Genomic DNA, 17,380 nt, shown 5'->3' with positions numbered 1-17,380 from the left:
GTGTGGCTCGAGAAATGTACTGATGGAAGAAGAAAGTTAAAGGGTGATTATTGATATTCCCTTTTACCCATCTCTCTCTTTCACGCATGGAAAACTTCCTCTCTGTCTTCTCTCTCTCTCTAAAACTGAGGCACACTAGCACACACAGAGAAAATCCATTCGGTCTTTCAATCGATGCCGAACTCGTTCCCCACTTATATTCCTGTTCGCCATGCGGGTTCCCACCTCGCCGTCGTGGAAAGGATTGGCCGTGTTGGTCGAAGGTAACAGAGAAACTTGACGAGGACGTTGCTATTCTTTTTAGTTCATAGATATACATATCGAGTGTTTATCTATGCATTTATATGTGAGTTCCATTGTTAGGGTACTGATGATTGTTTCTTTTTACGTTTTCATTTGTAGATCTAATGATACTCTTGGGATGGAGGTTTTGAAGAGGTTTAATATATGGTTGCTCGATTGATAACCTGTACACCTAATACCCTCTCTCTCTCTCTGACCAGTGGTAAATTTTATCAAAATTGGAGTCCAAAAGGACCGAAAGGAGTAAGCCAACTTCATACTATTTAAGTTTCCTTCCATTATAGTATTAATGTTTTAGATAGTAGGTTCAAAGTTAACCATATTGCCACTATGTGTATTGTGGACTTGATAGAGATGAGGACACATAGAGGCTAGCAGCAACGAAGATTCAAACTTGAAAATGTTGAGAATGATGATAAAGAACAAGGCTTTTGCGACAGGTAATTGACTCAACTAAAGACAGTAGATGTATGGAACTTTGGATGCACATCTTCATGACTGTTTACTCTTCATTGTAGATCAAAAAGGATGGAAATGATAGGATATAATATCACAGTAAGTTTGTTTTAGTAACAATTTGTAGGGGATTTTGATTAGATTAGAGTAGTTCAGCACAACCACATGCATGCTTGCTTTTGTGGCTGTACACGTGATAGGCAAGTTAGATCCTATGGTAACACAATCAAGTAGATAATTGAAATCCATTGGCTGTTCCGTGAATCTAATTGAATTTGATTAATTTGCGAAATTGCTCCTTCGGAAGAGAGTATTTAGGAAGAGTCAGGTTGGTATTGGTAGGTTGTTTTGTGGTAACACGTGTTTAATAGTGTACTTTTTTCTCCATTTCAGGTTAATTGTGTTAGGAATCGAAGTCCTTGTCCAACTTACAATGCCCTACGGATCTTGGAAACTAGGGTCACAGAAATCGCAAACAAACAAAAATAGTGCATAATGAACAAGAAAAGAAAGAACACAAGATATACGTGAAAAATCTTAACGCGAGGAAAAATCATGGGAGTCACACCAGTTCACTATGAAATCGAATCAAGAGTACAAGTCTTCTCGCAATCTCTCTGAGAATTGCGTTTTCTCTCGCCTCTCTGTTTTTCTCTAAAAACACGTTATCCTAATTACATACAAACTGCAGTGTAAATAGGTCGGCTCTGCCCCCACACCCCAGGCTAAACCACTGCTGAAGGTTGTTTGCACTCCTAACAAATTGTGAGCGACACAATATGCTCGTTATCAATTAATTCGCTTTTGAACCCAATTTCAGGTGCGGCGTTTGATTTAATTTGATTATTGAAGCCTTCAGTTCTTCATTTATTTAGTTGTTTAATGTTCACTCTCGATTTCGTTACGTTGAAATGTTATGATGCTTCGTTTGGTTTCAAAAAAAAAGAGAAACTTTTTAAATTATCTCCTTCCATTACTCAGAAAAATGGAAGGTTTGCTAATCAGAGGGAAATGCATTACTAGAGTTAGATTCTTTTTAACTTTGTTTAAACAACAATTTTTTTTTTTGTTTTGTTTTTCTTGGCATTTAAGAGAGAGAAGGGGGGCAGGTTTCTTCACTAACATTACTAAGTTTGGACTCTTCTCTCCCCTTCAAAACAGAACACAGATGCATTTGCTGGTAAATTTTGTAACTCTCAGTCTCCCACCGTTTAATCCCTTTGTTCATTCTGAATCATGTAGTTGTGTGACCAGCTATGCATTTCGCTTCAATGTTGAGTCTTCCTATATACTCTCGACAAAAAAATTTTACAATTATTTATCGTGGCGGTTCCGAAGACACCTTTAAAAACATCTAAAAAAATATCTCATAGTTTCCGATCAAATTTTGATGATCCGAGACGCTCAATATGATCAGAACGTGATTTTAAGGGCACTCACAAGAAATCAACAAAAGAAAAAATGATCGGAAAGGGCTTGATCTGAGCAATTTTCATTATACGGTTTAATTAAAAACTGTTCAAAACAAGCACTTACCGGTCACATTTTTTGCTAATTTCTCGCGGGTACCCTTAAAACCACATTCTGCACACATTGAACCGTCCAGATCATAAAAATTTAATCGGGAACTATGAGATTGAGATTTGGGGTGATTTTTTTATGATTTTATAGGTGTCCTTGGAACCACCCCGATTATTTATTTTTTGTATCTTGCAGTTGTTTTAATTTGATGGCTTTGTAGATGTTAGAGCTTGGATGTATATTGATCTTATGATTAGATGTAGATTCACTTTTCATTATTAGATAGTTCATTTGATTTGGAAAAATTATTAATGTCCCTCTAATACTCGGTTGGAGGATCTTTATGATGGATTGAGTTCTTTGTGCCACTCGACGGATACAATCATGCAAATTTCCTTTAGTGTCCTAGCTTTGGATCTTTCAAAAACCAAGTTGAGAAGATCAAAGCCTTCTGATTTTTGTTCCAGTTAACAGGCTACCATCAATTACCGGAAGAGGCACAGAGTGACTTTGTATTTTTACTCCGACATTTGGCAAGAGATCTGCGCTTACCGAGTAGGAGGTTGTTTTCTTTAGTGGCAAAGTTACTTCTCTATTGTCTTTTTGTTGCTTGCTCCACTGTCATATAGAGTACCTTTAAAGATATGCAATTCTTTCCTTTTTAGGCTTTGGTTCCTTTGTAATTCTCTTTTTGCACTTCGTGCATATATTGAATATTGAATTACTTGCAAAATCTCTTTGTTTGGAAGATAATTATTAGCATAATCCATTTAATATCAGATGCTGAATGATTTATGTATTTGTAAATAAGAAATACTTGATACTGTAAATAATTTTCTTTATGAAACCACTATTGTCCAAGTTTAACCAAAGTTCTCAAAGACCGAGCACGTGGTGTCGTGCGAAGCACGTTGAATTACACTAGTGTAGTAAAAGAAACGAATGGTTGAAAAGGCATTTATAACAGTATAGTAACTCGTACCATACATGACCATGGTGGCAAATTGAACCTCATGAAAGAAGAAGAGAGACAAATTATATAACTCGCAACGGAAGAAGACCACATCTCATGTAATGGTAACGGTAATGGTAACGTTTTCAGTGCTGTTATCGTATAAATTGGAAACCACATGCAGCAATAATAGTTTGAGATGTGGGGAGGAGAAGGGGCATCTTTGGCTCGGATTATCCTCGTCTGTTCGGTCTTATTCCCATCGCCCACTTTGATTTCAGGGTTCAACCCTTGGAGGTGCTCAAGAAGTGCTAACCTTGGGGAGGGGTGCATGGGTAGTATTGCCTGCATACTTTCCTGAAGGGCAACAGAGCGGACCTTTTAAACTCTAAATGTTGCATGAGCCTCACCGAAATTGACAGGCAGTGCGTACCGGGTTGGCTCAAGTTCATGAGCCCTTTCCGGCCCAAATGGGCAGTCCAAAGGCGCAATGAACTTGGCCATCGCTATTAACAGCATGCCTAGTAGTAGTACTAAAATCTGGTTTTCATGGTCAAAAATTGGCTGTGTTTGATGAACAGGGTCCGCAATGGAAAGACTTTACAGAACTTCTCGTTCAATACATCAGTCAAGAGAACAGGGTCGACTCTTTTTTTTTTGCGTAAAGAGATATTGGACTCTGGCCCGAAATTTAGTATCCTTATGGTCAAACCGGCAAATCGATAAATCAAAATTGCCCGAAACCCAGAGGCTCGCCCCAGTTTCCTGTACTCTAATTTGGCTATGAAGATCAGTGTTGGATCCAAGTGCAGGGATTTGGTGCAAGTGCACACCCGGCTTCTCAGTAACCCCTACATATCTAGTACTATATAATAAGGAGCAGCGATTTTTGAATCTAAATTAAAACAAAATTTTTCGACAAGGTTGGTTCATTCCGGTCCAAAACATACCCATGGACAAATTCAGTAGATTCACTTTGTTTTAACATAATATCTTTTTCTCCCTGACCTGGGATCGAGGCGAGTCCGGAACTGAAGTCCCATAAAATTCTGAGACATACAACTTTTATGTTTTGAGTTTTCCATGAAATGTGTCCTGAAGAGGCCCAAAATTACAGAAACGCAACAGTGCTCATGAATGAACAAATTTGGGGTATTGTCCTGGGGAAATACAAATTCAAAAAGAAAAGATTCGCTTTCTTTTTTTTTTTCTACTAGGTAATTATTAATTTTGTAATTGCATAATTAAAAAAACTTAAAGTCATTAAGAAAAAATCGGGTCTCTACAATTTTTGTTTATTTCATCACATGAAGCCCACATTGATATTCTCTTATCATCATTTTTCTAAGCAATATACGTCTATGTTTTGTGTGTGTGTCTATATATATATATATATATATATATATATACACACACACACACACTACCGGTATATTTATACTTCTTTCGTGCTCGCTTGGAAAAGGAGGTCCAAGAAATTTTTACCCACCGAACTGAACTAAAGAATTTTATTTTATCATCAACAAAGTTGGAGGTGTCAACTATGGTATAAGCTCCTCTTCATACCCTTCCATACTGGGATTTCTGTGGGTCTATTTATTAAGCGATTACCTCAATCCGATCCGTTCATCCACCAAAATGCAACGAAGAACATGATCTAATTGTAATAGACATAGCAACATATAAGCAATCCAATCAAGGAGCCATTAAAATCCAATTATTGATCCACCGATTTTGTCTTCTCCTTCATCAACAAAGCAGAAACAAGAAAATCATCCATGGCTTTCACAGAAGAACCTTTCAACTCATCATCACTTTTAACAGCACTTCTAATCGCCTCCTTTACCTCCCCAGCCCTCCCCCCTTCCCCACCTCCTTTGTTTTTTTTCCTCTTTTGTCTAGTTTTTCAAGTGATTCCGCTTTGTAGCCCTTAGGGCGCTGATAAAAAAAACTTTTTGTATACGGTCGTTTGCATTGGGGATGATGAAACTATGGGCAACATATTGTGCAATTATTTTGGAACACGAGATTTCTCAGAAAGATATCTATTTCACTGTAATTTAAGTTTGTGGTTGATCCCATTCTAAGAAAATTCCTAAAAACGTTACTTGCTCAAGCTGTCTAGAAATGTAATTGCCATTGTCCTTGGTTGGATTTGACCACAAAAAAAAAAAAAAAAAAAAAAAAAGTAATAGTGAGTGGATTGATATTCACACCGCACTTTTGGAGTGTAGATAGTAACTTTTGAGGTGCGATAATCACATCCGTGGAGAAATAGCTTTTCAAATTCCTGCCTCGTTGAATGCAGCTGTCACATCCTAATTTAAACTAAATTGAACAATGGATGTGCTTATATCTATTTTCCCGTTCCGTACACAAAATATTGCTAGTTTGATCGGTTGTCATTCTTGTCAAAGTCATTCTTGGCCTTCTTCAAGGGGAAGTCCTGGCTTCGGTCCTGTCTTTTCTCCATCGCCATTTCCTTCCCGAAACCCCAACAAAATCTCGTTTCCGAGTCCATCAGCTCAGATTCTCAGGTATGTAGCGAATCAAATACCTATTCCTCAATTTATCGATGCTTTATTTTTTTTTGTTTATTTGTTTAATCAAAGAGCATGAACCTGAAGGTATATATAAATTGGAAGATGATCAATGCATGGCCCTCTAGTTTATGAATCTATGAATGTAGTTTATTGCCCTCCTCAGTTTCGATGTCCTCATATACATGCAGATATGATTTTACGTGACATTCCTTTGTTTCTATGTGTTGAGACATTTTGTCTCATGTTTGATTATACACTTCGTACACACCGCATGGTTCCGGTTCGTTAAATAAATCAACGGTTTGAAACTGTTGGAGTTGGAGCGCTTGATCAACGGTCCGATTTTAATTGAACGAATGGATGTCTTTTAAATGAATGAGTGTGTAGGGAACTAATTGCTCAAGGAGTGTGTTTATTGAAACAGAGGGGTGTGAAAGAAACTAATTGTTCTATGGGTGTGATGCTTAATGAAAGGTTGTGACAACTCTCCCAGGGGATGTAATTCTTTCAAAAGATGTAATCTTTCCTAAAGGGCACATCTTTACCAAAGGGCACTGATGACTCCTATATAAATTATTTTCACCCTAACGTCAATTACTCCACTCCACATGAAAATCCATCTCTCTCATAATAGTCGCAGTAGACAAAAGATTTCTTGAAAGTCTTTCAATTTTGTTGGTTGCAATTCTTCACCCTTAGGCTTTGTTGAATCCTGGGGACGACTTTGCATGAACCCAACAACAAACTCTATCGAGCGGGGGCAAATTACGTTCTAAAGATAGCGTCTTTAGATACGGTTCAAAGCCTTCGAATCTCATCATCTTAACATTTTGTCCCAACACTATGTCTTGAGATACAAATGCACGTTCCATTACACGTAATAGACCCCAGTCCAACGAAATAAAACCCAGAAAAGTAAATGCGTTTGTATGAATATACAAATGCAAACATACGCGTAACATATAAAGCGCTCGCCCTCTGAACATATTTGGGTGATGTCTCTGTGTCTTGCGTCCCTCTCCATTTGGTATTAAAGCTGATGCCAGCGCAATCTGAAAGAAATTATGCAAGAGGTTTAAAGAATTTATGAAGCTATGCGACCGGAAATCGAACCTATGATCGAATTTATATGCCTCTACAAATTAGGCCTTATCGAGAACATGCGAAAGCTTAGGAAGATTTTGTTATTTTTCTTCTTGGTTCTAACATCATAGGAAAGCATAATGTAGTGATCAAAACAACCTAGTGAAACAATTTAAATTATCTTGGACTTTGTGTTGCATATTAATGTTGACACGACCAATTGAATCATTCAATTTGTTCCCGCGGCATTCAAAGCAATTAAACTCGCATTGATTGAACGGTGAAAGGCTGTTTTGCTTTCTTTGGGAGCAAATTTGAAATTTTTTCATGATGAATCTGTTTATGCCCAAACTGGGCGAGGGAAAGAAGGCCAAACAGACAAGAATAATACCTGCGAAAGAACAGGTTCCCCTTCCCCACATCTTGGCCGTTTTTCCAGGTACATATGCCCATTATGGAAATCGGAAACCCGGGCATTAATGTCTATTAATTCAGTAGGCATCCCCGTAGACGTTACAATGTTTCCCACTGGGGTCGTGAATGAGTTTCTAAGTCCACCCTCCAACGGGGACCTAACGACGAGCAATGATACATCACAGACTTACGTGCATACGTTCGAACATAGATATGTATCCGTACGACACACATGAATTCCACTAAAACAAATACACTTATTTTTCATTAACTAAAATAAGTACTTATTTTTTGAATTAAATGTGACATGCATATTGTGAGAGAATAACCTGTCTCATAAAACGAGAAATAAGTACTTAAAAAATAAGAACCTTAGCGGAACGAAGCCAAAGGGCACACTTGAGTCTGAATTCGTGCACGCAAATCTATACACACAGTTTCGTATAAAGAATTTTCTTGTTTGTATCAAGCGTTAACTGACATTTTTCAGCAAGTAAAATGATTTCAATATCTGTTCCAATGGCCCCAACAGTCAAATTATGCATTCCACATGCATCGACGGTGGAGTCTCCAAACTCATTTCAAATTTTTGTTCGAATTTTTTTTTTTTTTAAATTCATAAGAATTTTAAATTATTCAATAATATCTGCTCAAAACAAAATACCAAAAGCTAATGGAAATACAAAGTGCTGATTTATTAAAGAGAACAAGCTTAAAGCTTGATGTGTCAAGGCCCGGACTAGACGTGGGGAAAATCAAATCTAGTATGATAATCTATCTTTTAGTTCATCAACTAAGATTCTTGATGATCAGGTCACAATAGAAATTACCCGACAAAATTAGCAAGTGTTCGGATTTGTTCACATAAATCTATGATCACAATTTCCCAAAAAATTCCCTTGTTTGTTTCATATGCTAGCTGAGGAGTTCACTGTTCAATATCTATTCCAATTAATGGTCGTATAGTCAAAATTCCCATTTCACTCGCCGCTACTACGGGAATCGCTTTCTTTTCCTCTGGTTACTAAGATGTTTTAGTTCATCAGGTTGTCTCTTGTCTGTCCATGAATTCAGTAGCAGTTCGGAAGATTGGCCTATTTGGGAATCTCAAGATCTATGCTTGTTTTCAACTCTCCGAAGCATTTTGTCACTTACTACTTCCTTCCTCATCTTTGAGTCCTAGGTATCCACCGGAAAACCTTTCCTCGTTTGAACCTCGCCCTTCTCTTTAATGCTATGCCATCCTAAGTTGCTGCTAAATGGAAGGATCTTATCAACGTCAATGAAGAAATGCATTCTGTTGACAATGGAGTCTCCAAACATTTTTTTTTCCCAACGGAGTCTCCGAACTCATTTCGAACAAGTGTTCTATTTTTTTTTAAAACTTCGAAAGAATTTTGAGTAATTCGATAATATCTACTCAAATCAAAATACCAAAAGCTAATGGACTTCAGGAAAAATCAAATCTAGTATGGTAGTCTAGCTTTTAGTTCATCAACTAAGATTCTCTAGTCACAATAGAAATTTCACAGCCAAATTACACATGCTATCAAATTTCAACGAATCCATTTCAACTAAGAATTTTGATCCTCAAAAAAATTTCCCAATTCTTTAAGCAGTTGAAGGAACCCATATAAACATATCAACGAAACTTGAAAAGCAAAAATAATAAGCTAGATTCTTACCCTTGGAAAAAGAAAGGAAAAACGTACACCTCAGGTTGCGGACTTATACCTGCAAAGAACCTTACACCTAAGTACTCTCTCCTGCACATAAAACCCCGGCATCACCATAACTTTAACCCGGCTCGGACCGCTCGATTTCCGCTTATGCATGAAAACATCCTCCATGAAATGTGAATCGAAATTTCTGTTTTCTTCCACCCTCAGAATCCCCAATGGCGGGTTGAACGAGAACGCAAGCAAATGAAGCAACCAAATGCACTTTGCTGCCACAAAAAATGACTGGAGGAGGTTTTCAGGCCACGGTCTAGTCCAATTCAGAGTACTGATGATGCAACTCATTTTTTGGTCACAAAACTTACTGAACTCCTCGCTGTAGTATTTGGTTCCTTTATTCAAAACTTCACTCCAACTCAAATTTCGAAGGGAAACATACGATTGGAATTGTGCTTGGCGGTCTTGATGAGGGTCTAAGAGCTTCGGTGATCCATTTTTTTGAAATGCGATGTTTTCAAAATCTTGGAAGAGTGTTTCGTTTATGATTGCCTCCAAATGGTACAAAACTGCCTTCGTGTACTTTGAATTTGCAGAAAGCTTGTGTGGTTGGAGAAGGGAATTCAAATTCTCCATCAAAGATCCATCCGTTTCGTTGATCCGGGTTACTAGGGTTTTGCAATACTGTTTCACTGATAGCCTCGCTTCGGATACTATTTGCAAGAAACCTTCCACCATTACTTCCTCGCTCACGGGCATATCATTGATAGAATTCAAATTCCCATTCGTTTCCGGGACGTGGGAATCCTTCTCCGTTGTCATTGCTTGCCTCAAGGCCTCTTTTAGTTCTCCACAATAAGTTTCCAAACGCTCCAACTTCTGTCTTAAATCCCCCATTGAGGATTTCATTTCCGCGACCTCCATTAGGGCTGCATCTCTACTTTCGTTTGCTTCCATGAGCTGTTTCTTCAATGCCTCAATCGACAAAATCCCCAAGTCGCTAAAAGCTTGGGAAAATCTTTCCTCTGGTTGCATTCTGTTTGGCGAATTCACGTTCTTGTTCTTTTTCTTTAGCCCGGAAAAGGGAAACCACCACGAGAAATTAAGTCCACGTGTTTTTTGATGCGATTGGAGAGAAGAATGTGAGTCCGATAGAGGTGCTAGGATATTGGAATTCTTGCTTATAACTGCGGGGTTGCATTTGTTGCAAGAAGATGATCGGTATGATCTGAATTCCCCCAAACTGTTTCTTCTGCTTGAGTTGGAGAAATCATTTCTCGGTGAATTTCTAGGAAACAAAGGGTTATGAGAAAATGAACCACCGATGGACTTCTGATCTTCAGCTGGACAACTATGGGACTCTAAGTACGCAAATCCATTTCTTGAAGATGCATTCATGTTTTTGGGTAAAAAGAGGGTTTCATCGATACTTCCTTCTCCGATCCTATACTCATTCCAACATTCAGATAGAGTTCGACTTTCTAGTTGAATTTGTTGGTACCCGGGTAATGGTTCATCTTCATAACTCTGCCAAAATCGAACATAGTACATGTTTTCAGAAACAAGACAGCTAAAAGTTTCAATATGCTCATTGTTTTCATGTCTTGGCAATTTTTCGCCTTTTGGAAACATTTTTTGGTGCTTCCAGAGAAGTGTTGGTTACAGAAAGTTCGCCAAACAAAGTTTACATGTTCCCAGGAAAATGCAAATAGAAATTAGAAACTAACAGACAGTCTATGATCATCAAGGGAAATGAAAGGAGAAGCACATGTAACAGCACAAGGGATTGGAAATCGAAAAAGGTGCAACTAATGTGACGAAAAATATGTGTACCATGCATATTTTTAAGGTATCGGTTACGAAATACATAATTGGTACCATATAAATGTGTAACTAGTGTGACGAAAAATATGCATACGATACACCCAAAACACTCGTAACAGGCACCGAAAATATGTGTATCATCATCCTTCAAAAGTCAAAACTATTCGTACCATAAACTTTCAAGGTTCACCTCTTTCGTAACTAACTAAAAACATATGTAACCTACTCCAAAATTACGCATAACATACACCGTTATGCACCAAAAAGACGTAACATTCTATGAGGGTGTATGATAGCTTTCACCTAATTAATTACCTAGACATAACTCTTATCAGGCTGTATTTGGAACAAGGACTTCTACAAAAGAGGAAGAATTATAAAGAAAAAGATAACAGACCTTTAAAAAATGAAGTAAAATAATTCGATGAATTAAACTTTGATTCCTCTGTACTAATTCATGTGCTCAACAAAGTCTAAGGTCAACAAAGTCTAAGGAATCCTAGAAAGCATAAACAATTAATGAAAAGCAGAATTAAGGATAAAAAGTTAATGAGCACCACAAGAAACGGGGCTAGAAAAAACCCAAAAGTAACATACAAAAACAAACATGGATCATAATTAGAATAGGAATAAATGGAATAATTTGATGGGAAATGACTAGAAGAACTCACTGGTGTAAAAACAGGGTAATCTTGGGCAGATAACTGAGGGGTAAGGCCTGGAACAGGGGAAGAACCAGAGGGTAGTAATCTGAAATTGGCAGGGCTGTTTCCTTGGACAAGAGCCGAGTGAAGGGCTCTGAGCTCCTTTGCTTTGGCAATTGCAGCTTGAACTTCTTCTCTTTTGATTTCATTGGTGTCGGTGTTGTAATTTCTGTTTTGGGTTTCAAGGATTTCAGCTGTAGTAGTAGGTGCCATGAACAGGGGAAAAAAACAGAGTATAGCATATACTCCTTAATAAATGAAAGAATATGGAGAAGTATCAAAGAATATACATGTGTTTTTTCTAATGCATTTGAGAAATTATTGAGAGAGAGAAACTGAACCAACAAAACTGATCACACCAAGTGGGTATCCAAGAGTTGGATTTTGGGGATGAAGAATAGCTGAATAGGAGAGAGAGAGAGAGAGAGAGAGAGAGAGAGAGAGAGAGGGCTCAATTCCAAAGAACTTTTTTTTGTTTTTTGTTTTTTTTTTTGCAATGGAATAATAATGGGAACGAGAGAGCATGTGAAGCAGGGTAGAAAGAGAAGTGGGGGATGTGCAGTTGTTCTTTTCAGTGTGTAGGCGTGGGAAGTAGGAAGTTACCATAATGCCCCAGTGACAGTTGTTTTAGTAATTGGTTGGAGATATATAGGGATTATCCGGATCCAAAAAAAAAAAAAAAAAGATATAGACCCAACAAAAAACAGTAATCAAATGTCTTTTTTTTATTTCTCCCCTTTTTTAATGAGTATTTTTTTGAAGCTGTTGGTCATAATTTTATTTTTTTTATTTTTCTCATCGAAACGAATCAATAATTCTGAAATTATCTTAAATAATACAAAATTAAAACAATGACTTAATGATAGTGACAACAATATCCAATAGCCAAACACGCCCTAATTTTCTTTTATTTCTCTCTTGTGCGTCACCACCTTTCCCAAGAATCACACCCTTGTCGTCATTTGACACCCAACCATTTAGTTTAAAAGTTTGTCTAAAGGCTGCCGTTCTCATCAAGTCACACGGATACAAGTGGGCAAATATTAAGAATGTTAGATAAATGCATTTGTATTTTCTCTTTTCCATCAAGTCTGATTATTTTAGCAACTTTTTAATTCTATATATCATTGTCTTGTATATTTTTTAAGGACTATCTCACCCTTGCTAAATCCCATTTCTCTCTCCTCCAAATCAGAATCAGCATGAGTTCGAGCCATTATAATCAGCTTATTTACGAAAAATAACTAGGTAAAAAAATTACTTAGAGTCCCTTCTTTTCGCATTGTACAAGAGGTGTTTTTGAACCACCCATGAGATCTTCAATCGAGTTTCAGAGCAGCTCCATTCTAGTTATTGTCATTTAGCCACAATCAAAGTAACTTTTTGCCTTACGATGTCAAAAAAACCAAGAAAATGTTCATTCTTACTCTATCAATGTTGTTTGGCATACTTTATTTGATAACAACTAGCCTTTATGCAATAATCACCAGTGGCAAGTGTGTCGAAGCTACATTTAAAACCAGCTCCGGCACAAGAAATTACCTTCACAATTTTAGCAATAGATTTGCTTAACCAGTAAACTTAGATTTGCAATGTAAAGAAATAGGGGGAAAGAAAATTCCAATGTAAGGGTAATTGCGTCTACTGAAGAACAGTGAGCTGTAGATTTGCAGATTTTTCCCAAAGAGTTTCGTGGGGGACAGGAGAATCTAAATTCCTTCCAAACACTATTCTTTTTCCTCTGAAAAGTGCATCTTGTGGAGAGTCTGGAGACACCGGGGACCGAGTAAAGCCTTAAATTACACATGGGATTTATTATATCCTTATCAACTAGTAGTATTCAGGTGCTAACCAGATTAGAATATCCAAGGACAGCACAGCAAGAAAAAAGTGAGCCAAACAAATATTTTTGTAGTATTAAACTTGTGGGTTTTGTTAATATATAGATGGGTTAACTTCATCTTTAGTCAACCAACTGGGCTTGCTCAAGCCAAGACTCTTGCATTTCACTATAAGGTTACGAGTTTGAATTTTTCCTTGCGTGTGGGTTTTATCCCTTTAGAGGGACCTTTCTTCTTTTGTTTGGTTCTTCCCTATGATTGCATTTTTTTCTTTTTAGTTGAGTTGTTGGGCCTAGTTATCTCGTGGACTCTCACAATTAATGTTATGTCACATGATTTGTACTCCCTCCGTCCGGATTTAATAGTCCTTTGTTCAATTCTAACCGGATAAAAAATGAGTTATATCTTTAAATTGGTAATAAATTTTATATCCACAGTCCGGATCAAATCCACACCCCTAACCCGTCCACACCTCCCCTTTTCAATCAAATTTCGATGATCCGAGCCGCTCAATGTGATCAGAACGTGATTTTAAGAGTACCCGCTTGAAATTGGCAAAAAAATTGATTAAGAAAAGCTTCATCCGAACAGTTTTTGTTTGTATTTTATTGAACAGTTCAATAAAAAACTACTCAAATCAAGCCCTTCCCTGTTTTTTTTTTCTGCCGATTTCTCCCGAGTACCCTTAAAATCACGTTCTGAACACATTGAGCGGCTTGGATCATCGAAATTCGATCGGGAAAGGGGAGGTGCAGACGGGAAGAAGTGTGGATAGGAATCGGACTATTTATATCCAATATGGATCTTGTTTTATAGATCTCAATTAATTCTATAAGACAATGTTTTCAAAATTACATAAAAAAATTATAAATTACAAAATATAATTGATTGAAAAATGGCACGAACTCCCAAAAGTGACTCTTAAATCCGAACGGATGGAGTACTTTGTAATTCACACATGATATAATTGATCTCTCAAATCGATTGACCAAAAAATACTCCTAGAAAAGAAAACTTCACTTTAAAGATCATCTGAATTTCTGAACAGTTTGAACTAAGAAGTTGGGGGGTGTGCTTTTCCATATTATAGCCTCGTTCTTGACCTAGTAAATGTACATTATATGAGTATTACCATATCCTGTAAAGAATTATAGAATCAGACAATTTTAACTCCAGATATATATATGTTCAATTAAATTCATTGAAAAGAATCGTGAACCATAAGATTACACATAATAGTACTCCTACCACATAAAAAGTGAGTCTTGTATTTGTCAACCCTTCACTTTCAAACGGTGAGTATGATTTATATCTTTTCCCCTTTCATGTGATTAAATTGTGACACTGCGCCTACTGCCTAGTAAATGAACCAATTTTCTTCCAAAGGAAGGAAGTTTGAGGCTTTGAGCTTAAGCAAACAATCCCTTTCCATTAACCTACATATATAAACTATAGTATATAAAATAATTAGAGAATTTGTCTATTTAAGTTTTGGAAATTTGTACATATAATCTCAAATGAAATAAGTAACAAAATAAACCCCTCTTTGTTTTGAAATGTAAGACTTATATCTACACGGCAAGTATTGGGGTTTTAAGGGTAAGGTCAATTGTCAATTCCCATAAATTTTTGGTGTCGCTTGAACTAGCAGCGCAATTAAGAAGAAAAAAAAACCTAATTCTATGACAGAAATGATATATTTTTATAGTTTAATTATAGTGATACAAGACGACTTTTCATGAGAATAAATGAATTGATTGGATGGCTATCATAAATTTAAGAGAAATATCTGTGAGAGGTTATCATATTACGTCAGAGATATTTGATAGTATCTCTTTTTTGAGTTTGTGGTTGATCACGTCTTAACCGCTCTTGAATATTCATGATGAAATGAAATCATTATGAGAGATCTCTACTTGACCATGTTTACTTTGAAATAGGTTAATTACTTATGTATGTTCGTTTTGTCTTGATGAGTAAACTAAACAAGAAAAAATTGGTTTCGCCCACACAAAAAAAAAAAAAAAAAGAAACTCTTTTTTTTCCCCTTAAATTACAATTAGAAATAGAGTAATTTTTTTAATCTATTTTTTCATTTTATTTTTTTTTCTCCTCTACTAACTCAGATAAAAAAAAATAGCATTCGTCCTATTTCAAAGAATCTTAGACTTTAAAATGTAACTGTAAGGGGTAGCTCAAGTGGCAATAGGGATGAGCTGTAAACTCAAACACCATCATGAATTTCAAACTCGGCAACTTCTTGTGAATCCCCTAGTTCTGGTGTGCATGACCTGTCTTTGACTGGACCGGAAAAGGGAAATAGTTGTGGTGTGCGTAAGCTGATCCGAACACCCCAACTCTAAAAATGAAAGACTTTAAAATCAAAAGGATAGGCTCCCAAATCCTAATGTAATGTACACCACATTTCCTCTCTGTATAAAATTGTGACCGATAAAATGGATTAAAATGGATCCAATTGATCCAAAGTTTAGAAGTCCAACTGTCTAAATTATGTTTAGAGAAAGAAATTTCAAACGGCAGACAATCCTACTAGTATTAATATTGGTCACATGGCAATGGTGCTAAGTTGTTTGCCTTAGGATTTGTAGCGCGATAAAAACTTATTCACGGAGGAATTGTGAATTAGTTTTGTGGGACTCAATTTCGGCCGTTCAAAATACGATCTGAATTAAAAACATCTATCAATAGTAATAGGTACTACCTATTGCCATTAATAGATTATTTTTATCCGATCATCCGAAATACTTTTAAAAAAGTAAAATTACGTAGAACGGTGAATAACTTATTCATGGCGGAGTTTCCCTCTTTAGGGCACATCACATGTGCAAGTTTTTTGTTTTGCATATTGTACGAGGCCATATAGGCTTTAACTTGGAACATTCGTAGCTAGTAGAAAACGCCAAGTTGTCCCTATAAAAGTTGAAATAAGGGCACCAAATCCTTCTCGTAAGCTAGCTAGCTAGCTAGGTGGTCCTATGAGTATTGTTTTGATTGATAGACTTTTCTGAGGCCCCTAGCTGTTTGAGGATTCTATCATGTCATCACGGGCGCAGAAAAGATGTGAATCTGTTGCCTTCCGTCAATCAAAACAAACAAAAACCAACTTCAATAGTAACCAAAACTAACATGATTAAAGTTGTACTGTATATATGGTGGTGTGTGGGAGTCGGTGGTGATGGAGGGCATAGTTTCTTAGGACGGGGATAGCAGTTGGTGGTGTTGTATGGTGGGGTATAGCTACTGTGGTGATCAAGGTTCTGTTCTATGATTTTTTATGTGTCTTGGCTGGCCTTGTGGCAAGCGGTGGTGGCGGCAGTGAGAGTCTTGATCGGCGTTTTTTGGCGGCTGGACTTAAAGGTATGGATCTGTTGTTTGCTCGTAGACTTTCTGTATGGATTTTGTTTTTGTTTTTTTTGTTGGTTTTCTTCCCTTGCGTGAGACTTTCTCTCACTCCTTATGGGTGTAGTTGTGGTGGATTTTCTATGCCATCTTGCTGTGCTAACTTTTCGAGGTCGGAAACGAGTCCTGTTTATGTGAGGTCCTAAATGTTCTTTTGTGAGTTTAGGCCTCCTTTGCGATTATTTTCCTCCCTCTTTGAGAGTGGCTACCCGTTCTCGATGTATGATTTTTGTATCAATGAAATTACTTCTAAAGTTTGACAAATTATAAAAAAAAAGAAGAAGTTGTATTACATTAATCGTCTCTCACAACTCAATCAAAACAAACATGATTATGGCAATTAACTACACTATCTCTGCTGATCAAAACAAAAATTACACTATCTCTACCTCCAATCAAATTAATTACCAACTTCAGTAGTAATCCCTCTTCTTCAATTCCCTCCTCATTATCAATCTCCTTCAACATATAGCACGCATCAACCGAGCCCTAAATAACAAAACATATGCCCCTAATAGCTCCTTCGGAAGGTAAAAAATGATGAAACAATCCGGAAAAAAAAACACACACACACACAGAGGTGAGAATCCTAGTATCATTTATTTGAGCTAAAAAAAGAAGTAAATAACCAGTGACACATATT

The 17,380-nt window shown here is 36.9% G+C and overlaps 1 protein-coding gene across 1 annotated transcript; it reads right to left on the bottom strand.

The window, feature by feature from the left end:
• Window positions 1-8,816: 8,816 nt before the first annotated feature.
• LOC131314635 (IRK-interacting protein-like) lies at window positions 8,817-12,025 on the bottom strand. The gene is made up of 2 exons (XM_058343423.1): window positions 11,444-12,025; window positions 8,817-10,475 (listed from the first exon to the last, which is right to left on the bottom strand). The coding sequence occupies exons 1-2, from the start codon at window positions 11,687-11,689 to the stop codon at window positions 8,988-8,990; spliced, it is 1,734 nt and encodes a 577-aa protein (XP_058199406.1). The 5' UTR covers window positions 11,690-12,025; the 3' UTR covers window positions 8,817-8,987.
• Between the last annotated feature and the right edge of the window lie 5,355 nt (window positions 12,026-17,380).

Source organism: Rhododendron vialii, chromosome 13a (assembly GCF_030253575.1).
Source record: "Rhododendron vialii isolate Sample 1 chromosome 13a, ASM3025357v1".
In the NCBI taxonomy this organism is placed as follows: Eukaryota; Viridiplantae; Streptophyta; class Magnoliopsida; order Ericales; family Ericaceae; genus Rhododendron; species Rhododendron vialii.
Note: the sequence above shows the minus strand (reverse complement) of the source record. Positions and strands in the feature narration are given on the sequence as shown.